Below are 22,440 nucleotides of genomic sequence, written 5' to 3'. Positions count from 1 at the left end.
AGGACCATAACTCTGTTATTATCAGATGGTGTACAATGCCACTTGGCGTGCATCATCCTATTATCCATATATAAACTCATACCAAGTTTCAATGAAATCCGCCAAAGCACTTCCAAGATATGGCTCCGGATGGACAGACGGACTGACGAACAGACAACGCCAAAACAATATCCCTCCGCCTTTGGTGGAGGATAATAACAAGATGTCGAACACATTTAAGCACTAAACAGAATAGTCTTATCCATTTCACAACAATAAACAACAAATTTCCATCATAAATGCGTTTTACTTCTCTTTTTCACAACCATCAAAAATTGATTTGTTGAAATAATATCTCATAAAAAGCACTCACGTTAACATATGAACGCCTAGGTACAACCCACTACACAATTTCAATTATGTGTCACAATTGGTGTACATATTTTTTGGCCCCATATACAACCATACTCAAGAAATTAAAATGTGAGATATCAATCATTAAACAACCACATTTACGTCCCAATATAAGCCAATTCCAAAATTTTAAATGAAAGACAGCTGAAATGATACGCACACACATAATGTTTGCATGCCAAATAAATCATGCTTTACAATTTCAAATGCAAGACAACTGTCACGATGTGTACACATGTTTGGGCCCCACATACAATGCCACTGCACAATTATTTCAAACAGAAGAAAGTCCTCCATTATCGTGGACACATGGCGTGTCTTCCTCCATCTATAGGTATCTGAGCCCCAGTGATGAATGACGCATTGTCTGACGCGAGGAACGCAATCATGGCGGTTACTTCCTCCACCTGGCCAGGCCGACCCAGCGCATGCGTGACCTTGGTACGCTCAAGGAACTACAAGTGATATTCAGATCAAAGAGACTTTTTAACAAATAAACTTGTTATACTTGTTTCTTTGTACTATGTAAATGGCATTATTTTATACTTTCCTCTCAAGGAACTACACCTGAATATCACAAGAAAGAAAAGTTTGTTTACGAATGATAAGAAGCATGTATTTCTTTATAGATCTTTTACACTACAGTCCATCCTGACATAGGTGTAACCCGAGTATAGCGGTGACCTGAGTATAGGGGTGACTTGAGTATAACGGTGACCTGTGCATTCGCTGTTACCTGAGTATAGCGGTCACCTGAGTATAGCGGTCACAAGGATCTTACCATCACTCTGTATATACTTAATACTAGTTAACGGCATTTCTTCAAATATCGTTATATACTTTTTAAGACTTTTCTTCATTAAATACTATTTAGGTGGATGTTCTTCATTTTAAACTTTAATTTCTTCGTGGCATTTCTTCAAACATAATTTATACTGTATAAATGGCATTTCTTCAAGGATCATTGTATCGTAATGTACACCAGATCCCAGGCAGTAATTACCTTCTGATAGCCCTCCTCATCCAGCCCACCTCGCTTGTGGATCTCTGTGATGATCACGCCTGGACTAGAGTAGTGAGAAACAGCTAGGTTTCAGCTTACAGACTGACAAAGTGACAATTGCAAATCAATATAACTAATTTTCGGACATTGGCCTGAATAAATAGGACAAGTTCAGATATTGCAAACAAAGGTAACCAAAAAAAGTGTACGACATTCATATACATATTGTATTAAAGTGTATTACTCTTAACACTTTGAAAATTAAATTTGTATATTACTAACTGGAGAGTTAAAACTGCACACCCAATATACAAGTGCGGTAAGCTACGTTTTAAAAGCCCAATAAATGTCAGCAAAAATTTAACTTAACTAAACTTCATATCATTTGGAAAATGTATTATTATTTTTTTAATTCATTACATTTAAATTGATATTGATAACACAAAGATAAAACATACAATTTTAATCATAAACATATAAGTAAAATGCTTTATTTCTACACATTACAGGTTTATTTAAAAACATCCGAAGGCTCAAGCCATCATTTGGACAATTTCATACTAAAAACATGCTTAAGCCCAGTGATTTTGGTTAAAAAATACCCTAAAGAAACATATACATGTAAATCCAACAAACAAAAAAAGTTCTTTTTAACATTTTTACATTTCACTTATTAATTTACGAAAATAAAGCATAATAGCCACCTACGAACACAATTTCTGCTCATTGCATTTGTCCTAACGCAAGTTATTGATCTTTTCTATTTTATACAAATGGATCCTTGACTTTAATCAAACTTAACCCAATTGCAATCAAGGCTAGGTCTTCATGCGAGCCAACTATATCCAAAGTTCCATTAAGATCAGTAAATTCAAACTAAAAGATTTGACTGTACACCTAAAGTTTGCTTTTTACCATATTTAATGATGTACCCTGTATGAGACCTTGTTACTGACCAGACTAAACCAAAAAGCAATCCAAAGCTTGATGACCCAAATTTGCTCAAAAGAAATCCAAAGCTAGATGACCCAAATTCGCTAAAAAGCAATCCATAGCTAGACGACCCAAATTCGCTCAAAAGCAATCCAAAGCTTGACGACCCAAATTTGCTCAAAAGCAATCCAAAGCTAGACCAACCCAATTCGCTAAAAAGCAATCCAAAGCTAGACGACCCAAATTCGCTCAAAAGCAATCCAAAGCTAGATGACCCAAATTCTCTTAAATACAATCAAATCTTAACGACCCAAATTCTCTTATATACAATCCAAAGCTTAACGACACAAATTCTCTTCAATGCAATCCAAGGGTAGAGGAACTGCCTGACCCCGAATGCAATCAAGCGCTACATACTTAACACAATTTTAGAGCAACACCTCTAACCAAGCTGAAGTCATTGATGTGCAACAGTTTTTTATTTTTTATTAATTATTTCCACAACCAAACTGACATAAAATTCAGTACCCAACTATGTCTCCATTTGAGCTTTCTCTTTCCATTTCATCAAGATTAAAGTTTTACATGCTTGACGCTGCCCGCCCTGGCCCCTGCTCAACTGACATTCAACATTCTAATAACTTTGTTGAAAATCTGGTTTAATTTGAGAATGAGACCTTCAAAAAGTACACTCATTTTAGTGAACACTTTCTGAGTTACTCATTTCACTTAAAGAGAACTTTTCACGTTTTGGTAAATTGACGAAATTGAAAAAAATAATGTTTTAAATTCACACATTTTCTTTGCAGTTATGATATTTGTGAGGAAACAGTAATACTGAACACTTACCATGCTCTAAAATGTCCATTTTATGCATATTTTGACGATTTAAAAACCTGTTAATTATAAAGCGTTGCAACGCAAAACGATTGAATAATTTGGAGAGTTCTGTTGTTGTTGTTATATTTTGTGACACTACGAAGATTGCTTAATTACAGTATTAAAAACATCAATCACTGTATGAGCACGGATGGTCGAGTGGTCTAAGTGATAGACTTTTTTCTTCAGGTGTCAGTGGTTTGAGCCATAAACTTCAATACATGCAAAAATCTGTGAAAAGCTCCCTTTAAGTTCATGTCAATTACAAAAAGGAAACTAGTTGAATACTTACTTCACACTATTAACTCTTACTTGTTTCGGTGCCAAATCTGAAATGCCAAATTAGTTTATATACTCAAATTGCCTGAAAACTAAACAATTTTCTAATTTTTGTGATCCTAGATTAAAGTATTCTATGGACATTGTGTGGTAATACGTTTCATTATCCAAGTAAATGTGACCTTGACCTCTGACTGGTTGACCTCAAAAGAGATAACCAGCATACAATCTTAGATGCATATAGGTAAAATATTTCTATCCATTACATATATCCATTACCATTGGAAAAAAAATGAATAAGAGGGAACATTTGCTTTTAAGGCACCCTTTTACATAGACATAGGCCTCTTGATTTCAAAATTGAAATTGAAACTCGTCATCTTTTCTCACGATTAACAGTAAAACAAATTATGATGATCATATATTAAAGCATGTTCCATACACCATAATGCAAAATACAATAGTATGTTAAAAGCCTCCGTGACCTTGACCAGTTGACCCCAAACAATTTTACCAATCCTCCTAAGTACCTGGTACCAAGTGAAATGATTAAGGACCATAGTGTTCTTTTTGTTTATAACATGCCACAATTGTAAAGCAACACTGACACATTTCACCAAAGTTGGCGTTAAACAAGAGATGTGTTCGTCAGAAAAACAATGCCCCTTATTGCGCTGCTTTGAATTATTTTTTTATTTTTTTGACCTTTGACCTTGAGGGATAACCTTGACCTTGAACTTCCACCACTCAAAATGTGCAGCTTCATGAGAACGCCGCTTTGAAAAAAAAAAAAAATTTTTTTTTGACCTTGAATGATGACCTTGACCTTAAACTTCCACCACTCAAAATGTGCAGCTTCATGAGAATGCCGCTTTGACAAAAAAATTTTTTTTTCTTTTTTTGACCTGGAAGGATGACCTTGACCTTGAACTTCCACCACTCAAAATGTGCAGCTTCATGAGATACACATGCATGCCAAATATCAAGTTGCTATCTTCAATATTGAAAAAGTTATGGCAAATGTTAAAGTTTTCGGATGGACAGACGCCATATATTTGATATTTGACCTTGAAGGATGACCTTGACCTTCACCTTTCACCACTCAAAATGTTCAGCTTCATGAGATACACATGCATGCCAAATATCAAGTTGCTATCTTCAATAGTGAAAAAGTTATGGCCAATGTTAAAGTTTTTGGACGGACAGACAGACGCCTTATATTAGACATTTGACTTTGAAGGATGACCTTGACCTTCACCTTTCACCACTCAAAATGTGCAGCTCCGTGAGGTGCACATGCATGCCAAATATCAAGTTGCTATCTTCAATATTGAAAAAGTTATGGCCAATGTTAAAAGTTTTTGGACGGACAGACGCCATATATTTGACATTTGACCTTGAAGGATGACCTTGACCTTGACCTTTCACCACTCAAAATGTTCAGCTCCATGAGATACACATGCATGCCAAATATCAAGTTGCTATCTTCAATAGTGAAAAAGTTATGGCCAATGTTAAATTTTTTTTCGGACGGACGGACAGACTGACTGACATACTGACTGACGGACAGTTCAACTGCTATATGCCACCATACCGGGGGCATAAAAAGCTGAAATCATCACATCAATAACAGTAATGCTTTGGTATGTGGTGAATAAAAAAGAAAGGGAAATAGTGGTACCAAAGGCACTTAATAAAATCTTAATAAGCCAATACAAACACATGCGATGTTTAATTTTCATACCCAAGGCGCAGCATCTTGTGAATTGATCAACAGCACTCTTTGACATATTGTAGGCCAAAACATTAGGAAACTGTAAAAAGAAGAAACACATCCATGTAAAATCTTATAAAAAACATAAGCAGAAATGAACTTTTATTTCTTAATTATACATCATTTACTGTTTGATACAACATGTTTAAAAAACTGGCTCCCCATAAAATATATTTTAATAGACATCTTACCACCCAGAATAATCAAATGGTGTATCTAAATCCGTTAAATAATCATGATATGGTAAATTATTATTTGTTCTGTAGGTATATTAAATTTGCACAAATCATACAGTTAAGTATCTATTCCATTCACATCAAGCAATTTCAAACAAAAACATATCATAATCAAATGCATTTCTTACAAAAAAAAATAGTTTTTAGTGAAATAAAAATCCTTTTCCTGTACTTTCATAAGAACCAATAGCCATTTAAAATGTATTGAATTCTCTTTGGTGAGCTCTGGCTTGAATGTTCTGTTTACAATGTCATAAGCAAACAGCTTATAGCTTTATTTAAATAAGTTCCTGTTTGAGCATAAACCATTTTATTATTTTAAGAAACAGTGACCTTGACCATTCAAAGCTAAGTCTGTATGTATGCTACCTACATACATAATTTTAGATCAAAACCTCCATCCAATTTTTAATCACTGAGCGTAAAAAAAGTTGCCATGATAGGTCTCCATGTCCAAAGTTTAACCAAGATAGGTCAATGCAAAATAAAGTTAGTGACCCAAAACAACCCTGTTAACACCATCTTCCCAATCTTATAACCTTGTATATACATAAAAATTAACATCTTGAGTAGATATGATTTATTTTGGAATGTTTTTCAGACATGAAATGCAGCGAACATGACATGTATTATAGCATTGCGAGTCCTTTGTACAGGTCAACACAAAAAGGTTCTGTTTATAAATACAGAACTATATGTACTCACAGAACGCAGTCCATTCACACTGGAGACATTCACAATGTTTCCTTTAGACTCCACCAGATATGGTGTGCACAACATTGTCATGTGATACATTGCCCTGAAAGTAGAAGACCAACATATATTTATATAAGACATTCACAATGTTTCCTTTAGACTCCATCAGATACAGTGTGCACAACATTGTCATGTGATACATCGCCCTGAAGGTAGAAGACCAACATATATTTCTATATGGCATTCACAATGTTTCTTTTGAACTTTACTACATATGATGTACACAATCATGTCATGCAATACATCGTCCTGAAGGGAGCACACTACCATAAGTTGTTATATAGATATACACTATGTTTCCTTTGGACTCCACCAGATGTGAAGTGAACAAAATTGTCATGTGATACATTGCCCTGAAGTTAAAACACCAACAAATGTGGTTATTGAGGCATAAACAATATTTCCTCTGGACTAGATGCTGTATAGACCATATTGCCATAATATACATATCCCTAAAGGTAGGGAATAATCATGTGATGCCTCTACCTTTCTACCATTTTATAAGAGAGAAGCAAACAATCACACACACTTGGATTCTTACAAACGTAATAAATACATCTAAGTTCTTTTGATCATTTGACACTTGACTTTTTAAGCAATAGCATAACATCAAAGTTGCAAAGCACATTAATTGTGTGGTCAAAGTTTGAGTTACATACACTTACACATGAACAAAAACATGATCAATCCTTGAAAATTGCACAGGAACATTGTTAACATTGCTGACCCGATATTGGTTACCATGATGGTAACAAATTTGTTAAAATTGCTGACCCGATATTGATTAACATGATGGTAACAAGAACATTGTAAACATTGCTGACCCGATATTGATTAACATGATGGCAACAAGAACATTGTGAACATTGCTGACTCGATATTGGTTACCATGATGGTAACAAGAACATTGTTCACATTGCTTACCCCATATTGGTTACCATGATGGTAACAAGAACATTGTTAAAATTGCTGACCCGACATTGGTTACCATGTTGGTAACAAAAACATTGTTAACATTGCTGACCAGATATTGGTTACCATGATGGCAACAAAAACATTGTTACAATTAACATTGCTGGCCCGATATTGGTTTACCATGATGGTAACAAAAACATTGTGAACATTGCTGACCCGATATTGGTTACCATGATGGTAACAAGAACATTGTTCACATTGCTCACCCGATATTGGTTACCATGTTGGTAACAAGATCATTGTTAAAATTGCTGACCCGATATTGGTTACTATGATGGCAACAAGAACATTTTTAAAATTGCTGACCCAATATTGGTTACCATGATGGTAACAAGAACATTGTTCACATTGCTTACCCGATATTGGTTAACATGTTGGTAACAAGATCATTGTTAAAATTGCTGACCCGATATTGGTTACCCTGATGGTAACAAAAACATTTTTAACATTGCCGACCCGATATTGGTTATGGTGATGGTAACAAAAACATTTTTAACATTGCTGACCCGATATTGGTTACCATGATGGTAACAAAAACATTGTTAACATTGCTGACTTGATATTTGTCACCCTGATGGAAACCAACAAAAAAATGATAACATTACTGACATTACAAGTGTGCATTTTTTTGGTCACACAAACATTTTAAATATTACTTACCCGAAATTGGTGTTGATGATGGCAACAATACTATTATTAAGTTTGCTAACCTGACATTGGTGTCCATGATAGTGTCATACTGCTCAAGAGATGTTGTTTCTATGGAGCCAAGTCCAACAATTCCAGCGTTGTTTACCTGCCAGTAGAAAATGAAACTGTAGTTAGCAACATCAACACAGATTGTTATCCCCACGCTTTTTGAAAAAAAGGTGGGGATATTGTGGTTATCTCCGCCGTCCGTCCGTCCGTCTGTCTGTCTGTCCGTCCGTCCTGGCCACTATCTCCTCCTACACTAAAAGCACTAGAACCTTGAAACTTACACACATGGTAGCTATGAGCATATGTGCGACCCTGCACTATTTGGAATTTTGATCTGACCTCTGGGTCAAAAGTTATAGCGGTTGGGGTGGGGCCGCGTCAGAAATTATCACTCATTTTTTTAGGTTATTTTACATTTACTTCTTTATTTCTACACCGATTCACTTCAAATTGATACTGGACCTCTCTTATGACAATACGGTCAATCTCAACCATGCATGGCCCCATTCCCAACCCTGGGGCGCCCCGCCCACATAGGCCACACCCACCAAAAATTTCCATTTACTATAATTTTTTCATTTCTACACGGATTCACTTCACATTGATACTGAACTTTTGTTATGACATTAGGGTCAATCTCAACTATGCATGGCCCCAATCCCAACCCTGGGGCGCCCGCCCACATAGGCCACACCCACCAAAAAATTCCATTTACTATAATTTTTTCATTTCTACACGGATTCACTTCAAATTGATACTGAACTTCTCTTATGACATTAGGGTCAATCTCAACTATGCATGGCCCCAATCCCAACCCTGGGGCGCGAGCCCACATAGCCACACCCACCAAAAAATTCCATTTACTATAATTTTTTCATTTCTACACGGATTCACTTCAAATTGATACTGATCTTCTCTTATGACATTAGGGTCAATCTCAACTATGCATGGCCCCATAACCAACCCTGGGGCCCCGCCCACATAGACCACACCCACCCAAAATTGCCTTTACTATAATTTCTTCATTTCTACACCGATTCACTTCAAATTGATATTGAACTTCTCTTATGACAATACAGTCAATCTCAACTATGCATGGTCCCATTACCAACCCTGGGGCGCCCCGCCCACATAGACCACACCCACCCAAAATTGCCTTTTACTATAATTTCTTCATTTCTACACCGATTCACTTCAAATTGATACTGAACCTCTCTTATGACAATACGGTCAATCTCAACTATGCATGGCCCCATTACCAACCCTGGGGCCCCGCCCACATAGACCACACCCACCCAAAATTGCCTTTTACTATAACTTCTTCATTTCTACACCAATTCACTTCTAATTGATGATGAACTTCTCTTATGACAATACGGTCAATCTCAGCTATGCATGGCCCCATTACCAACCCTGGGGCACACCTAGGTCAAACATTCGGCGTGGGGATACGCGTCGGCCTCTGCCGCGCCATTTCTAGTTTGACTTTTCGCATGTAATGAAAGATGGATATAAATCATCCTGTTAAATTAACAGTTTTTTACATGTTTACAAATCCAATGTACATGTATATTCAATATAGACTCGGCTTTCAAGTGGTAACTTTAAATCTCTGTACACCAAATATGCAATTTTGCACACATACCAGTACATCAAGTTTGCCATAGAACGTTATAGTCTCCTCTACAATCTTCTTGACATCCTCTTCCTTGGTAATGTCTCCAATTATACAGAGAGCCTGGAAAAAACACAAGAAGAACAGTTCTTATGTACATGAGGTTGTAAATACTGTAACTTTGAGGTGAAAATATGTAAATAAAAATAAAATTATCACACTTTAAAGCTGAACATGAAGAACAAAATTATATTTAATTTGTAATACAACATAGATTTTATAAAATAAATATAAATGTGAAAGAATATCAGAGACGTGTCACCAACACTATGTTTGATATACCATGATTTTTTTTTACTTACTCTTTCCTAACTACATATGAACATGTTTGCACTAAATTCATTGCTTTTTTATACTTCATAATATTTGACACTAAAATTGGACTATATTGAAATGATGAATTATAAAGAGAATGAAAATATATTAAGAGGTGAAACTCCTGTTGCTACAACAGTATATTTCTCTCCAATTTTACATACATTCATAGTCCCTCATTTATTTTACTTATGAATTCAAAACGTCATAGTTAAAATACCACTAAAGTGTGAAAATTAGTTTTAGTTCTCACTACAACCTACATTTCAAGATTCACTCAATGCACCTTTTGGTTGTTAATTCTCTCACATTCATCTGCCACTTTCTGCAAGTTCTCTGAATTTCGCCCCATAATCGCAACCCTGGCCCCCTGCTGACAGAACATCTTGGCAGTTCCTGCCCCAATCCCAGAACTACCGCCTGAAGTAAAGAAGAGGGAATTACATTCATTCTGTGAGGGGTTAAGTTAACATATTTTCAAAGTGTGCTACTCATTTTTACACTAAGTGAGGAGCACAGAGGCCAGTTCACAAAGGAAGGGAAAAAGTCTTGGCCAGTTATGATTGGGCAGTGTGGCACTTATAAAATCAACAGAATGTGGCAGTATGGACATATAGTACAATGATAAGTTTTTATATCAAGCAATTTCATGTGGCAAATTGCAAATTAATTTAACACGTATCCCTGATTCTCATAGTATTGGCCCTCCTCATAGTTTCATGACTTTATGAGGGCTTGACACTAACTTCTACAGATGGTTTTCCTAAGGGAACCCTGCCTATTAAAATTAGAGCAAAATCCTGGGAAAAACTGGTTTCCCTCACCAAATTTGGGGGTCTCAGGATCCCGGGACACTATTAGTGTCAAGGCCTGTTTATAACGAAAAACCCTCAAAATGTAGTGGAAAGTTCATCAGTGTTTTTCTTCCACTGTTTTGGGAATGGGGCCGGGTCCCTTTGGATTGGGAAAATTTGCGGCGTTTTGTCTTAAATTGGGAAATTAGTGTCGTTTTAGTTTGCTAAAAAATGCTTTAAAATTGAGGATACAAGTGTGTCCAGTATTACACTTACTTACCTAAGGTTGAACTTATCTTGATGAGAGATGAACAAAATATTTAGATCTAAAAAAAACAAAACAAGGGACAAAATTGTCACAAAACCAGGTTTTCATTGTGAAAAAAAATCTGATAAAGGGAGACAAACTGAACTTTTTAAATGAACAAACAAAATTAACACCCTTTGTAAGTTTGTTTTAAAATAAATCTATTTTTAGTCGTGGCGACCTTGACATTGGAGATATTGACGTGATTCTTTTGTGCAACACACCGTCCCATGATGGTGAACAAATGTGCCAAATGATTTTAAAATATCATAATGAATGACATAGTTATAGCCCAGACAAGCTCATTTATGGCTATTTTTTACCTTTGAACTCAAAGTGTGACCTTGACCTTGGAGATATCGACGTAATTATTTCGCGCGACACACCGTCCAATGATGGTGAACAAATGTGCCAAATGATTTTAAAATCTGACAATGAACGACATAGTTATGGCTCGGACAAGCTCATTTATGGCCATTTTTGACCTTTGAACTCAAAGTGTGACCTTGACCTTGGAGATATAGACGTAATTATTTCGCGCGACACACCGTCCAATGATGGTGAACAAATGTGCCAAATGATTTTAAAATCTGACAATGAACGACATAGTTATGGCCCGGACAAGCTTGTTCCGCCAGCCCGCCAGCCAGCCCGCCAGCCAGCCCGCCCGCATTCGCCAATCTAATAACCAGTTTTTTCCTTCGGAAAACCTGGTTAAAAAAACAACAAAAACATTGGAAACCTTCCATTGGGAATTTTTAGCTCCTATTTGGGAAAAATATATACTTTTTTCCATTGGGCATTGGTCCGGTTACCGGACCTGATTTTGAATGGAAAAAAACACACTGGTTCATGTTGTTTTTTTCAAGTTTTAGAAGTTGTAATTTATTTGATGGTTATCCATGACTATTACCATGAAGTAGGTCATGTTTAGTTCAGGGTGATGCTGTGATTTTCAAATAAGGTAACACAAAATTACATGTATGTTACTTTGTTTATGGATTAATAGTAACTTTAACAAATGTTTTATTCGCTGCTTATCTTTAAATAAAATGTAAAAAAATAAGCACAAGAGCTGTGTAAGTGACACACAATGCCCCCTACTATGCTTTGAAGCCATATATTTTACCTTTGATCTTGAAGGATGACCTTGACCTTTCACCACTGTTTGACATCGTTTTTGACTTGATTACATCAAATATCATGATGTGCAAAAGATTGGAGTACTGCGACCTAACAGATAGCGACACTTGTTGTTGGCAACATCACAACAGTTCTCAATATGGTGGATAGAGCATGCGAAAGAATAATAAAGTAAATAAAGGGTTATAAAGCTGGGAGTTGAATTATTGCAACTACCCAATGGGTTGCTGAGAATTGCAATGTGCAGTCTATTTTCCAAAGGTGCAAAATTGATCACCACTGCAAAGGCTAAGGAACACTGATACTGCAAAAACTTATCAAAGTTTACCTGTCTTATAAAGCACAAACTCATGTAAATTAAATGGACCAAATAAAGCAAGAAATAATTGCTTTTTATTTTCTTTTTGATTCTTTGGTACGCTCTATGCACCATATTGGAAACTGTTGCAATCTTGCAGACTTAAAGTGTAGCTATTGGTAAGGTCAGTACACCAATCTTTTGCACATTGTGATTTGATGTAACCTACAGTACAGCCAACGCGGAATAAACATATTTCGCGATCCGCGGCGTCAAGGTGCAACGAGTCGATGCTGAGTCGGCAGTTGAAGCCGCATCAGATTGCAGCGGCATGTCGCATTTCGCCGCGATGCTTCGCAACTGTCCGCCGAGGCAAGCCGCGATCCGCAATATGACGCCGAGTCGATGCCTTCATAAAAATCTTTAATAAATGATTAGTTAGTCAACTTATTTTAAAAGAACAATAATAATAATGTTTAAAATCATAATTAATTTCATGTATCTATTACTGAATACTTACTATTTTTCCCATGCGACTCATTACCTGATAATCCTGTATATTCCAGTTTTAAAGCAAAATTCTGGTAAATATTTACGATAAAAGTTTTCATGAATCTCAAGAAATACAAACATTCGCCATTTTTCTTAAGTGTCAAATACATTTTGGCATTTGTTTCTATTTAAAGATGTGATGAAATAACGTCCAATCGGGGCGTTTTTTTTCCCACTGAACACGCGTAAATTGCCTGACGTGAAGTTCCTGTTTTTATACAACACAAAATATACCCACACTTTCCATGCGACGTTCTACATGTCTGCATAATTTTCATGCGCTTTTTATTGAGACAAAGGATAAAGCACTGTTTATTTGACGCTATAATTTAATTGTTAATGTCGCGTTAGCATTCAAATTCGGAAGCGTGTTTCGGATTACAAATTTCATCTGAGAATCAAATGAAACATTTACAGTTGTGCGTAATTAATTCAACGATAATTTGTTAAGGAGCATTACGTGTCGAGTATATTTGAGTGATATAATATATATATTATATAAAAGTCTATAAAGCATCATATAAAAACCATATCCGGCTTATCTGCTTATTAAAACGTGACAATAATAGCAATGAAAGTGGTGTTAATCTAGGTATTGACGCTACACAAATATACAAGTAGGTGTTGATCTTTGCACTCAATCAGCCGTGTATGTATGTGGCCGATTTATGCCACAAAAGTACGCCAGGTTGACACAAACTCAGCGTCGTTGCGTGGATCGATGCCGCATGCCTCGACGATACACCGCGTTAACACACGACGCGGCTGCCGAGTACTAACATTCTGGCTGTGGCATGACCGAGGATTATGTTTGTTCCGCATTGGCTGTACTGTAAGTAGATAACATTGTCAAACAGATGTTGAATCAAGCAGATGTTGAATATTAACACTGTTCCAAATTTTCAAGTGTACATGTCAGCAAGAAAAGTGTGTTGAATCATCGTCGTGTTTTTTAGGTTGCATGCAAAGGATAAAGTCTGAAGGCTGCCAATCAGGAAAATTTGATGTGTTTTTGAGGTTTAGTCATCACTTTCTTCAGAGAATGAGATAAAGGTGCGCAGTGCATTCTTTTCCCATTAAAACGAAAAACTGCGCATCATTTCCGTAATGCGATGCGCACCATTACGCAATAAGATGCCCGTTGCATAAATCTTATATAAGATGAATTACTCTTACCCAAATTATTTGTTTGCTCTTACTTGACTTATGAGATCGTTTATGAAACAAATCGAGGTAGATCGATCCCCGCATGGTTGTGGTAATGTTTGTTAAAGTTGTTGTTGTCATGAAAACTCGTTGATTTACAACGCCAAACATCTTATTTGAACTGACGCAAATTAATTAAATCATATTTTTCAACTTCGCTTTTGCTTTATTTTGATAATTTAATCCAAAGTTTAATGTAAGCAAGTGTTTTTTGTTAACTGGAATTGTAAATAAAGAGTCAGTTAGTCTTCCAAAAATTTGCACTGTGTGAGTTTATAGTTTGACGTCATCAAAGGAAAGCCGCTTCCTGTCTGAAGCAATAAAGCGACAAATTTCTTGCTGATAAAATTGGCTTCCTTTGTCTAGCAATCAACATGCTGAACCAATCGTGTGTTTGTTCCTCAATGCATAGCTTCGCCTTCGAATCTTTTGCAGAGATTGGAGGTGGAGTTTAACGGTTAATGGAGCAAGTGTTTTACGCAAGTTGAGTTCCAATTTGCCGAAATTACTCGGCACTTAGCATTGAAACGACGAATACATTTATCAATGATTTTCCAAGATATACCGATTAGAAAACTTTCTGTACAGTTCCTAACTATGGCGGACGCCCCTGTTTAAAATATTTCCTAAACACATATATCGTGAGTAATGGCAGTGTTTTATTGGATTATTTATACTTATTATAATATTGCAAGGTAATACTATTTGTATCTACTATATCGGGTTTGTTTAATTTAATTAACATGTTAAACAATATACAGGGCTTCCCCTGGCTCAAAAATTTCTTTAGCCAACATTTTAGCCAATTGGATTTTTTTGTAGCCAAATTTTAGAAACTGTAGCCAAAGTTTTAGCCAAGCATTTGGGACCGCCTCGTGAAAGTCTAGGGGTGTAAGAACACAAATAACTACAATATGAAGCTGAAATATATTTATTACTATAATCATCCTTTTAAAATATTGTACATAACAGAATTTCAGTTTATAACAAAAAACATTTATAGATATGCATACATCTAGATATACATACATCAATGTAATAATCATATTTTTTTTCTACATAACAGAATATCAGTTTATACATACATCATAAGCACATGTTCAGTTCACATTGTGTACAAAATAAGCACATTTTCATTATATTAAAGATATTCATTCTTGAGCACATATTTCAATCTTTGCAAAACATAACAGACTAAAGATGCTTTATTTTTAAAGCCTCTCACTTCATATTGTTAAACAGTTATATTTGGTCATTTATATATGATATACATCAGCTTTGACAGCTTCTGTTGTTAAAACATTTTCTGAAAGTGGTGGATGATTTCTAGGCTCAAATAAATGAATGTTTTTCACGCATGTTTCTTCACAGAAAGGCCCAGATAATTGCCACCATCCATTCTAGTTGCCTGAAATATGGTAAAACATAGTTTTACAAACTATCAACAACAAACAAACACATAAATGTCCATATCTTTAAATGTCCGAATTTTTAACATATCCGAAATATATTACAACGAGTGAATGGTATACTTTTTATTTCCGAAATTGTTGGTTTCTTAATCAAACTTTACCTTTCCCAAAATATTATAGTAATGAAACTATTAAACAGAAATGCTCTCAAATTCCTGTTAAAACAAGATTTCATGTGTTTTTGTGAAGAAATAGTTTTTTGTTAAATGCTTTTGCCAGGCCCGTGGTATTGACATAATGTTCGATAACATCTTTTGCTTTCACACCAGCAAGCGTACTATACATACATGTAGATGGTGACGTCACTGCCAGTACACAATGCACCAGCAAGTTTCCTTTGTTTCGATGACCGGTGTTGCTGCAGACTGCGTATCAAATTTTCTGGTTAATAACACGATGTATTGACGCACAGTCGACGGTTTAAAGAGTTTACTATCTGGGATGGTACTTGACAGGCAAAAAACGTTCCGCCGAGCATTTTCGCCAACCGAGAATTTTATTCGCCGAATTATAAAAACGTTTCGCCGAGCATTTTCGCCAACCGAGAATTTTATTCGCCGAATTTGCGAAATTTTCGCCAACGGCGAATTTGGCGAACGACAGCGGAAGCCCTGAATATAGTTGCGTCACAGACGCGGAAATAAATTTGATGGGGTCGCAATTTTACGCTGATTTTCCTGTTGTCTGTAATTTTTACCCGAAATAAATATTGAGAAGTGCTCATTCATTTTTGCTAAGTGCCCTTTCAACTTTATAAGTGCCCATTTTTTTTTTCATCTATGGGGCAGTAATCCCATCAGAGAAAAAAATATCCCAATCTCTGCTTTTTTTAATTGGTAACAAATGACATCTGTTTACTGATGCGCACATATCTCTGCACTGAACTGCGATTGTGTTTATAAAGGGGTGCATATAGACTCACAGATCCGCCATAGCCAAAAAATTATCAAAGGCTATGAGAGTACGTTTATATGATCTATGAGGTTACATAACCCTAAACAGAAGTGCAGGCTTTTTCCGCTCCATTTTGGGAAAACGTCATTTTGGAAATTTCGCGTCGTGAAAACCCTCATTTTGGGAAAAAAAATTATCGCAAAATTGGCTCAATTGGGAAAAATTATCGCATGTTAATAGTGTTTCTTATATTTCAAAGAAGCCGTTAACTGGTAAATAAAGACTATTTGGATAACTTATTATTAAAATTTTACAAAATATTTAGAACATGTGTGATAAGTGCAGGTTTTTTAATCTGAATTTGGGGAAAAGGCTTGGCCTTTTTTGAGGCGAAAAAATTCGCACGAAGCGCCGGATTTTGAGGAAAATAAGGAAGGTCTTAAATAATCATTAACATATTTTACAGTTTTTAAAACAAATTCAAGGCAACAGATAATTTAATTATGCAATACTTTCTATTTTCTACACCAGATCAGGTCAACTTATATATTTTCAGATTTGCATTGGGAATGGGGCCGAATTTCGGACCCGTGGCACAGGGCGGAAAAAGCCTGAAGTGGAATTTGGGGGGTTACATGCAGTCAGTTTGCTACTAAGCACATATGATGCAGGTCCTGGTGCATAAGAATTTTAAAATGTATTTGAAATGATGAGTTTAGGTATCAGTTTAAACGTACATGTGTAAGTCACAGGGCAAAAGGCCTGATTTGTGCATTTCTTTGTATGTTAGTGGTTGCCAGCCTCAATAGTAGGGCATGGTTTTTGCCTTCAAATGGCAGTGCCGGTAGCTGTCAAAACCGGTTCATATGTTCTAAGGTAATTATTTTGAGTTACGTCATATAGAATTTTTTCAAATGCAGTTATTTTGTAAGCTTATGAAATCACCTTTCCAGTCATGTATAGTGATATATTGGCTTATCGCTCGGTCATGGTGAAATTTGAGATCAAAGATTGCGAATTCTATATATAACAAAGAAGGAAATTAATTGGGCATGTGTAATCTATGACCTAGCCATAACTGGTTGAAACATTTAGTGCAACCTAGCCCGTTTGATAGTACAGTGTGCACTAACAATTACAGAGAAATTCCATTTCTTCCCTGACATTGGTCTACTTAAAAACTTTCGGTTTGAATTTTGTATATTCCAAAACAGTAATTTGTTGAACAAACCCGTAATAAGTGCCACTTTTCCATCAAGACGTCCGATCGCAGATTTTTCAGCCATATTGAAAATATTTTGCGTCGTCAAAAACGCAATGGAAAGAAATAGGCTACACTATACTAAACACTTTTTGGTGTGCACCCACTCTCTCGCAATGCGGTTCATTACATTCACGTATGTTGAGGCACGAACGACAACTCTGCTAGGAGAATGGTGTGCACCCTCTAAAAACATGAACATCATTTATTTGAAGTCTCTGTTCTCTGAAGGATCACTTGCCATGACTTTATTTTCGAATATTTCTGCGTGCATGTGGTAGGGAAAACATTGCTGTTTAGTAGAAATTCACTCGTTTACTTGAAGGTTGGAGACCAAATAAGACTTTGGCAGATTCTATTCTTTATTGCTATTTGTTGCAATATCAGTATCCCGTATGAAATACCCAACCAGAACTCGGAAACAACCAGTTTACTAAACCTTTGTACTTCATTGAAACTTAGAAGGCCATGTAACCTGCATTGTAAAAATGAACTTAAGTCATGTGTGCTTATATATTTGTTATTAATACAATCCGGAGACCTCGAGACCAACCCCGGACCGGTACAAATATCCGTGTAGAATCTGTCTTAAAAATTTAGGCTGGAAATCCAAAGCCATCCAATGCGACGGCTGTGATATCTGGTACCACGCGAAATGTGCCAACATATAGACCCAGACTCATTTCAGTCAAATGTATCTTGGATTTGTTTACTTTGTGGAATTCCCAACCTCTCGTCGACACACTGTATTGATTTAGATAGCTTTACTAAAGAAAACCCATTCCAACAAAACATGAATCCTGATAGAATACCTACTGAACACAGCAATAAGTGCCTTATGCTACGAACAAGGTGTATTACTCATCAACACCAAAGCGAGGTAACATCATACAGAACCTAACTTCCGACGTTTCAAAGATCACGTTTGACACTATCTCTTCGCACTCGAATAGTATAGAAAGTGAACAAACATCATCATATCTTGATGCTTTTTATGTCCCTGAATCAACCTGTGAGGACAGTAACCATTCAGACCCGATCACACATGTAGATAGAAACTATCTTAGATTACTCGTCATAAACTTTCAAAGTGTCCGGAACAACAAGATAGAAGAACTCTATAATATCATATCTAGCTGTGCACCCGATATTATCATAGGCTCGGAAACCCATACTGACAATGAATATTTCAATAAAGAAATTCTACCGCCTAACATACCCGTTGAACAAAGATACCAAATATTTAGGAAAGATACGAAGGAAATTATCGACAAAGGCCGTGGAGGCGTCATGATTATGGTACGTCCAAAACTACCCGCTGAGGAGTGTTTAGACTTAGACTCTTGATGTGAAATTATATGGGCAAAAGTCACAACATCGACCAACGAAATTGTACTTGTCGGTGAATTCTACAGATAACCAACATCTAAATCAGACGCACTCGATGAGCTAAACAAATCATTATCATTCATACAAAATAACCAAACCTACAAAAACACGAATTTTTTTAGGAGGCGACTTTAACCTTGGCGATATAAATTGGGAGGTAGGTGGTACTTGCGTTGGAGCGAGAGACAAGGCTCGGTGTTATAAACTAATTCAGATAAGCTCTAACAATTCACTTGAGCAGATTAATACTCTACCAACCCGACAAGGAAGGATACTAGAAATATTATGTACAAGCCATCCGACACTAATTCAACGCCATATTACCTGCCCCCCCCCCTCGATTGGACTGAGTGATCATGATATTCTATCAGTTGTTACCAGTATTAAACCAATCATTAGCAAGAAAGCCACAAGAACTGTCTTCAATTACAAAGAAGCAGATTGGACTACAATACGGAAATTTAGATTTTGGTGTCACTTACCTTCAATCGGCTTCAACCAAAAAAGAAGAAGAAAATTGGACTAACTTCAAAGATGCAATTTTTTGTCCATGGAAAAAACATTCCTAAACAAGAGATGTGTACCTCAGAAACACAATGACCCCTACTGCGCCGCTTTTATTTTTTTATCATTTGGCAGGAACTAATAATTTTTACAAGGGAAGTAATAATTTTCAAAGGGATATAATAAAAAAAAAACTTCGCTTGTAAAAATGATCTGTACCTGCCAAATGATAAATATAAATTATCTCCCTTTAAAGCTTGTTATTTCCCTTGGATTTGTTTAATTGACCTTTGACCTTGAACCACTCAAAATGTGCAGCTCCATGAGATACACATGCATGCCAAATATCAAGTTGCTATCTTCAATATTGCAAAAGTTATGGCCAATGTTAAAGTTTTCAGACGGACGGACGGACAGACAATTCAAATGCTATATGTCAACCTACCGGGGGCATAAAAAGTACTACAAGGTAAACCAAACAAACCATATATGACACATTATTTAAACGCATGATACGTAATAAACAAAAACTGTACACTAGGACAAGGGATTCGCAAAGCGACCAAGACAAAGAAACATTTCTTAAATTATATAAAACTGTCAGAAACGATTTACACACATCTTACTATAATTACATCAGTAGACTGATAGACCCAGAATATGACAGAGCTGGTAAAAACTTGTATTAGTACATTAAGTCCAGGAAACAGGACACTATGAGCATAGGCACTTTAAAAACCAACTGACGTATTGGTGAAAGCGCGAAAGACAAAGCCGAGATGCTCAACGAACAATTTTGCTCTGTATTCACTAAAGAAGACCTTGATAAGATTCCAAAGAAAGGTTGTTCACCACACCCAACCATGTCAAATATCCAAGTTACAGCCCAAGGAGTGTCAAACTGCATCAAACGGCTGAACGCAAAAAAAGAAAGTGGTCCAGATAAAATGCCAATCATAGCGCTGAAAGAAACGTCGGTAGAAATAGCACCAATCCTACAGAACCTATACCAACAATCACTAGATACCCATGATACCAAAAGACTGGAAGCAGGCCAATATAGTTCCAATCTTTAAGAAAGGCGACCGAGCAAAACCGTCAAATTACAGATCTGTTAGCCTGACTGCAGTTGTCTGAAAAATTCTTGAACACATAGTTCTCTTTCAAATTATGAAACATCAAGAAGGTAACAACATACTTCATGAAAATCAGCTCGGGATTTTTTTAAGTATCTCATCAAAGTCGAAAATGGGGGGGAAACCCTCATCAACTTGAGAGAACCCGGTATATAGATGGCCGTAAAAGAGTGACTTTTGATTCGTGTTGAGTTCTTTCTTACATACCGCGTGACTTATCTTTAATATTGCTTTTATCAATTCGGCTTATAAAGCTCTTCGAAAAAAAGGTATGGTTATGAGGGTCTCTATGCGCAAAAGTTCGACTTTATTTTTCGTTTTTATTTGTTTGTATGTCTGTCTGTCTGTCTGTCTGTCGGCCCGCCTGCCTGCCTGCCTGTCTGCCTGCCTGCCTGCCTGCCTGCATGCCTGCTGGGGAGCCCCTCGTTTTCCGCATACCGTTTTATCAATTCAAGAACGGTAAATGGAAACAGGCACTGCGTTTCAATTTTCATATAATGATTTTTGGTATAATTAAAATTGAACCAAAATATGAATAGGAAAAAAAGATTCTTGTTTTGTTTTTTATTAGTACACCGAAAAACGATAAAAAGAACTCAATTTTGTTTTGTTCTTTGTTTTTTTACCGGTTATAAGAAAATCGGAATACGAACTAATATACGTTGATTCTTGTTTTTCGTTGTGTCGAATGCAAAACTAACAAGATGTGTTTGTGAAACACAATGTCCCCCTATATGATGTTTGACCTTGTAGGATGACCTTGACCTTGTGAAGGATGACCTTGACCTTTCACCACTCAAAATGTGCAGCTCCATGAGATACACATGCATGCCAAATATCAAGTTGCTATCTTCAATATTGCAAAAGTATTCATAAAATAAGCGATTTGGGCCACATATATTTGACCTCTGACCTTGAAGGATGACCTTGACCTTTCACCACTCAAAATGTGCAGCTCCATGAGATGCACATGGATGCCAAATATCAAGTTGCAATCTTCAATATTGCAAAAGTATTTATAAAATAAGCGTTTTGGGCCACATATATCTGACCTCTGACCTTGAAGGATTACCTTGACCTTGACCTTTCACCACTCAAAATGTGCAGCTCCATGAGATACACATGCATGCCAAATATCAAGTTGCTATCTTCAATATTGCAAAAGTATTCATAAAATGAGCGATTTTGGCCACATATATTTGACCTCTGACCTTGAAGGATGACCTTGACCTTTCACCACTCAAAATGTGCAGCTTCATGAGATACACATGCATGCCAAATATGAAGTTGCTATCTTCAATATAGCAAAAGTTATTGCAAAATGTTAAAGTTGGCGCAAACAGACAGACCAACAGACCAGCAGACCAACAGACAGGGCAAAAACAATATGTCCCCCACTACTATAGTGGGGGACATAAAAAGGAAATTACGGTATATACACGGAGCTTAAAAGCCCATAAACACTCAAAGTCAACGAAAATATTGTACAATTTTCCAAAAATAAAGTTAGTGCAGAAAAAATCAATGTTCCTTATAGCAATAGCCAACATTTCAAAACTAGATTTGG

At 36.3% G+C, this 22,440-nt stretch overlaps 1 protein-coding gene across 1 annotated transcript; it reads right to left on the bottom strand.

Moving 5' to 3' along the window:
* Positions 1–266: 266 nt before the first annotated feature.
* On the bottom strand, positions 267–17,942 carry LOC127851527 (3-oxoacyl-[acyl-carrier-protein] reductase FabG-like). The gene is made up of 9 exons (XM_052385352.1): positions 17,815–17,942; positions 10,204–10,337; positions 9,573–9,665; positions 7,939–8,024; positions 6,203–6,296; positions 5,232–5,301; positions 3,501–3,537; positions 1,397–1,460; positions 267–848 (listed from the first exon to the last, which is right to left on the bottom strand). Exons 1-9 carry the CDS (start codon positions 17,867–17,869, stop codon positions 690–692), a joined length of 792 nt encoding a protein of 263 aa, XP_052241312.1. The 5' UTR covers positions 17,870–17,942; the 3' UTR covers positions 267–689.
* Between the last annotated feature and the right edge of the window lie 4,498 nt (positions 17,943–22,440).

Source organism: Dreissena polymorpha, chromosome 11, assembly GCF_020536995.1.
Source record: "Dreissena polymorpha isolate Duluth1 chromosome 11, UMN_Dpol_1.0, whole genome shotgun sequence".
Taxonomy (NCBI): domain Eukaryota; kingdom Metazoa; phylum Mollusca; class Bivalvia; order Myida; family Dreissenidae; genus Dreissena; species Dreissena polymorpha.
Note: the sequence above shows the minus strand (reverse complement) of the source record. Positions and strands in the feature narration are given on the sequence as shown.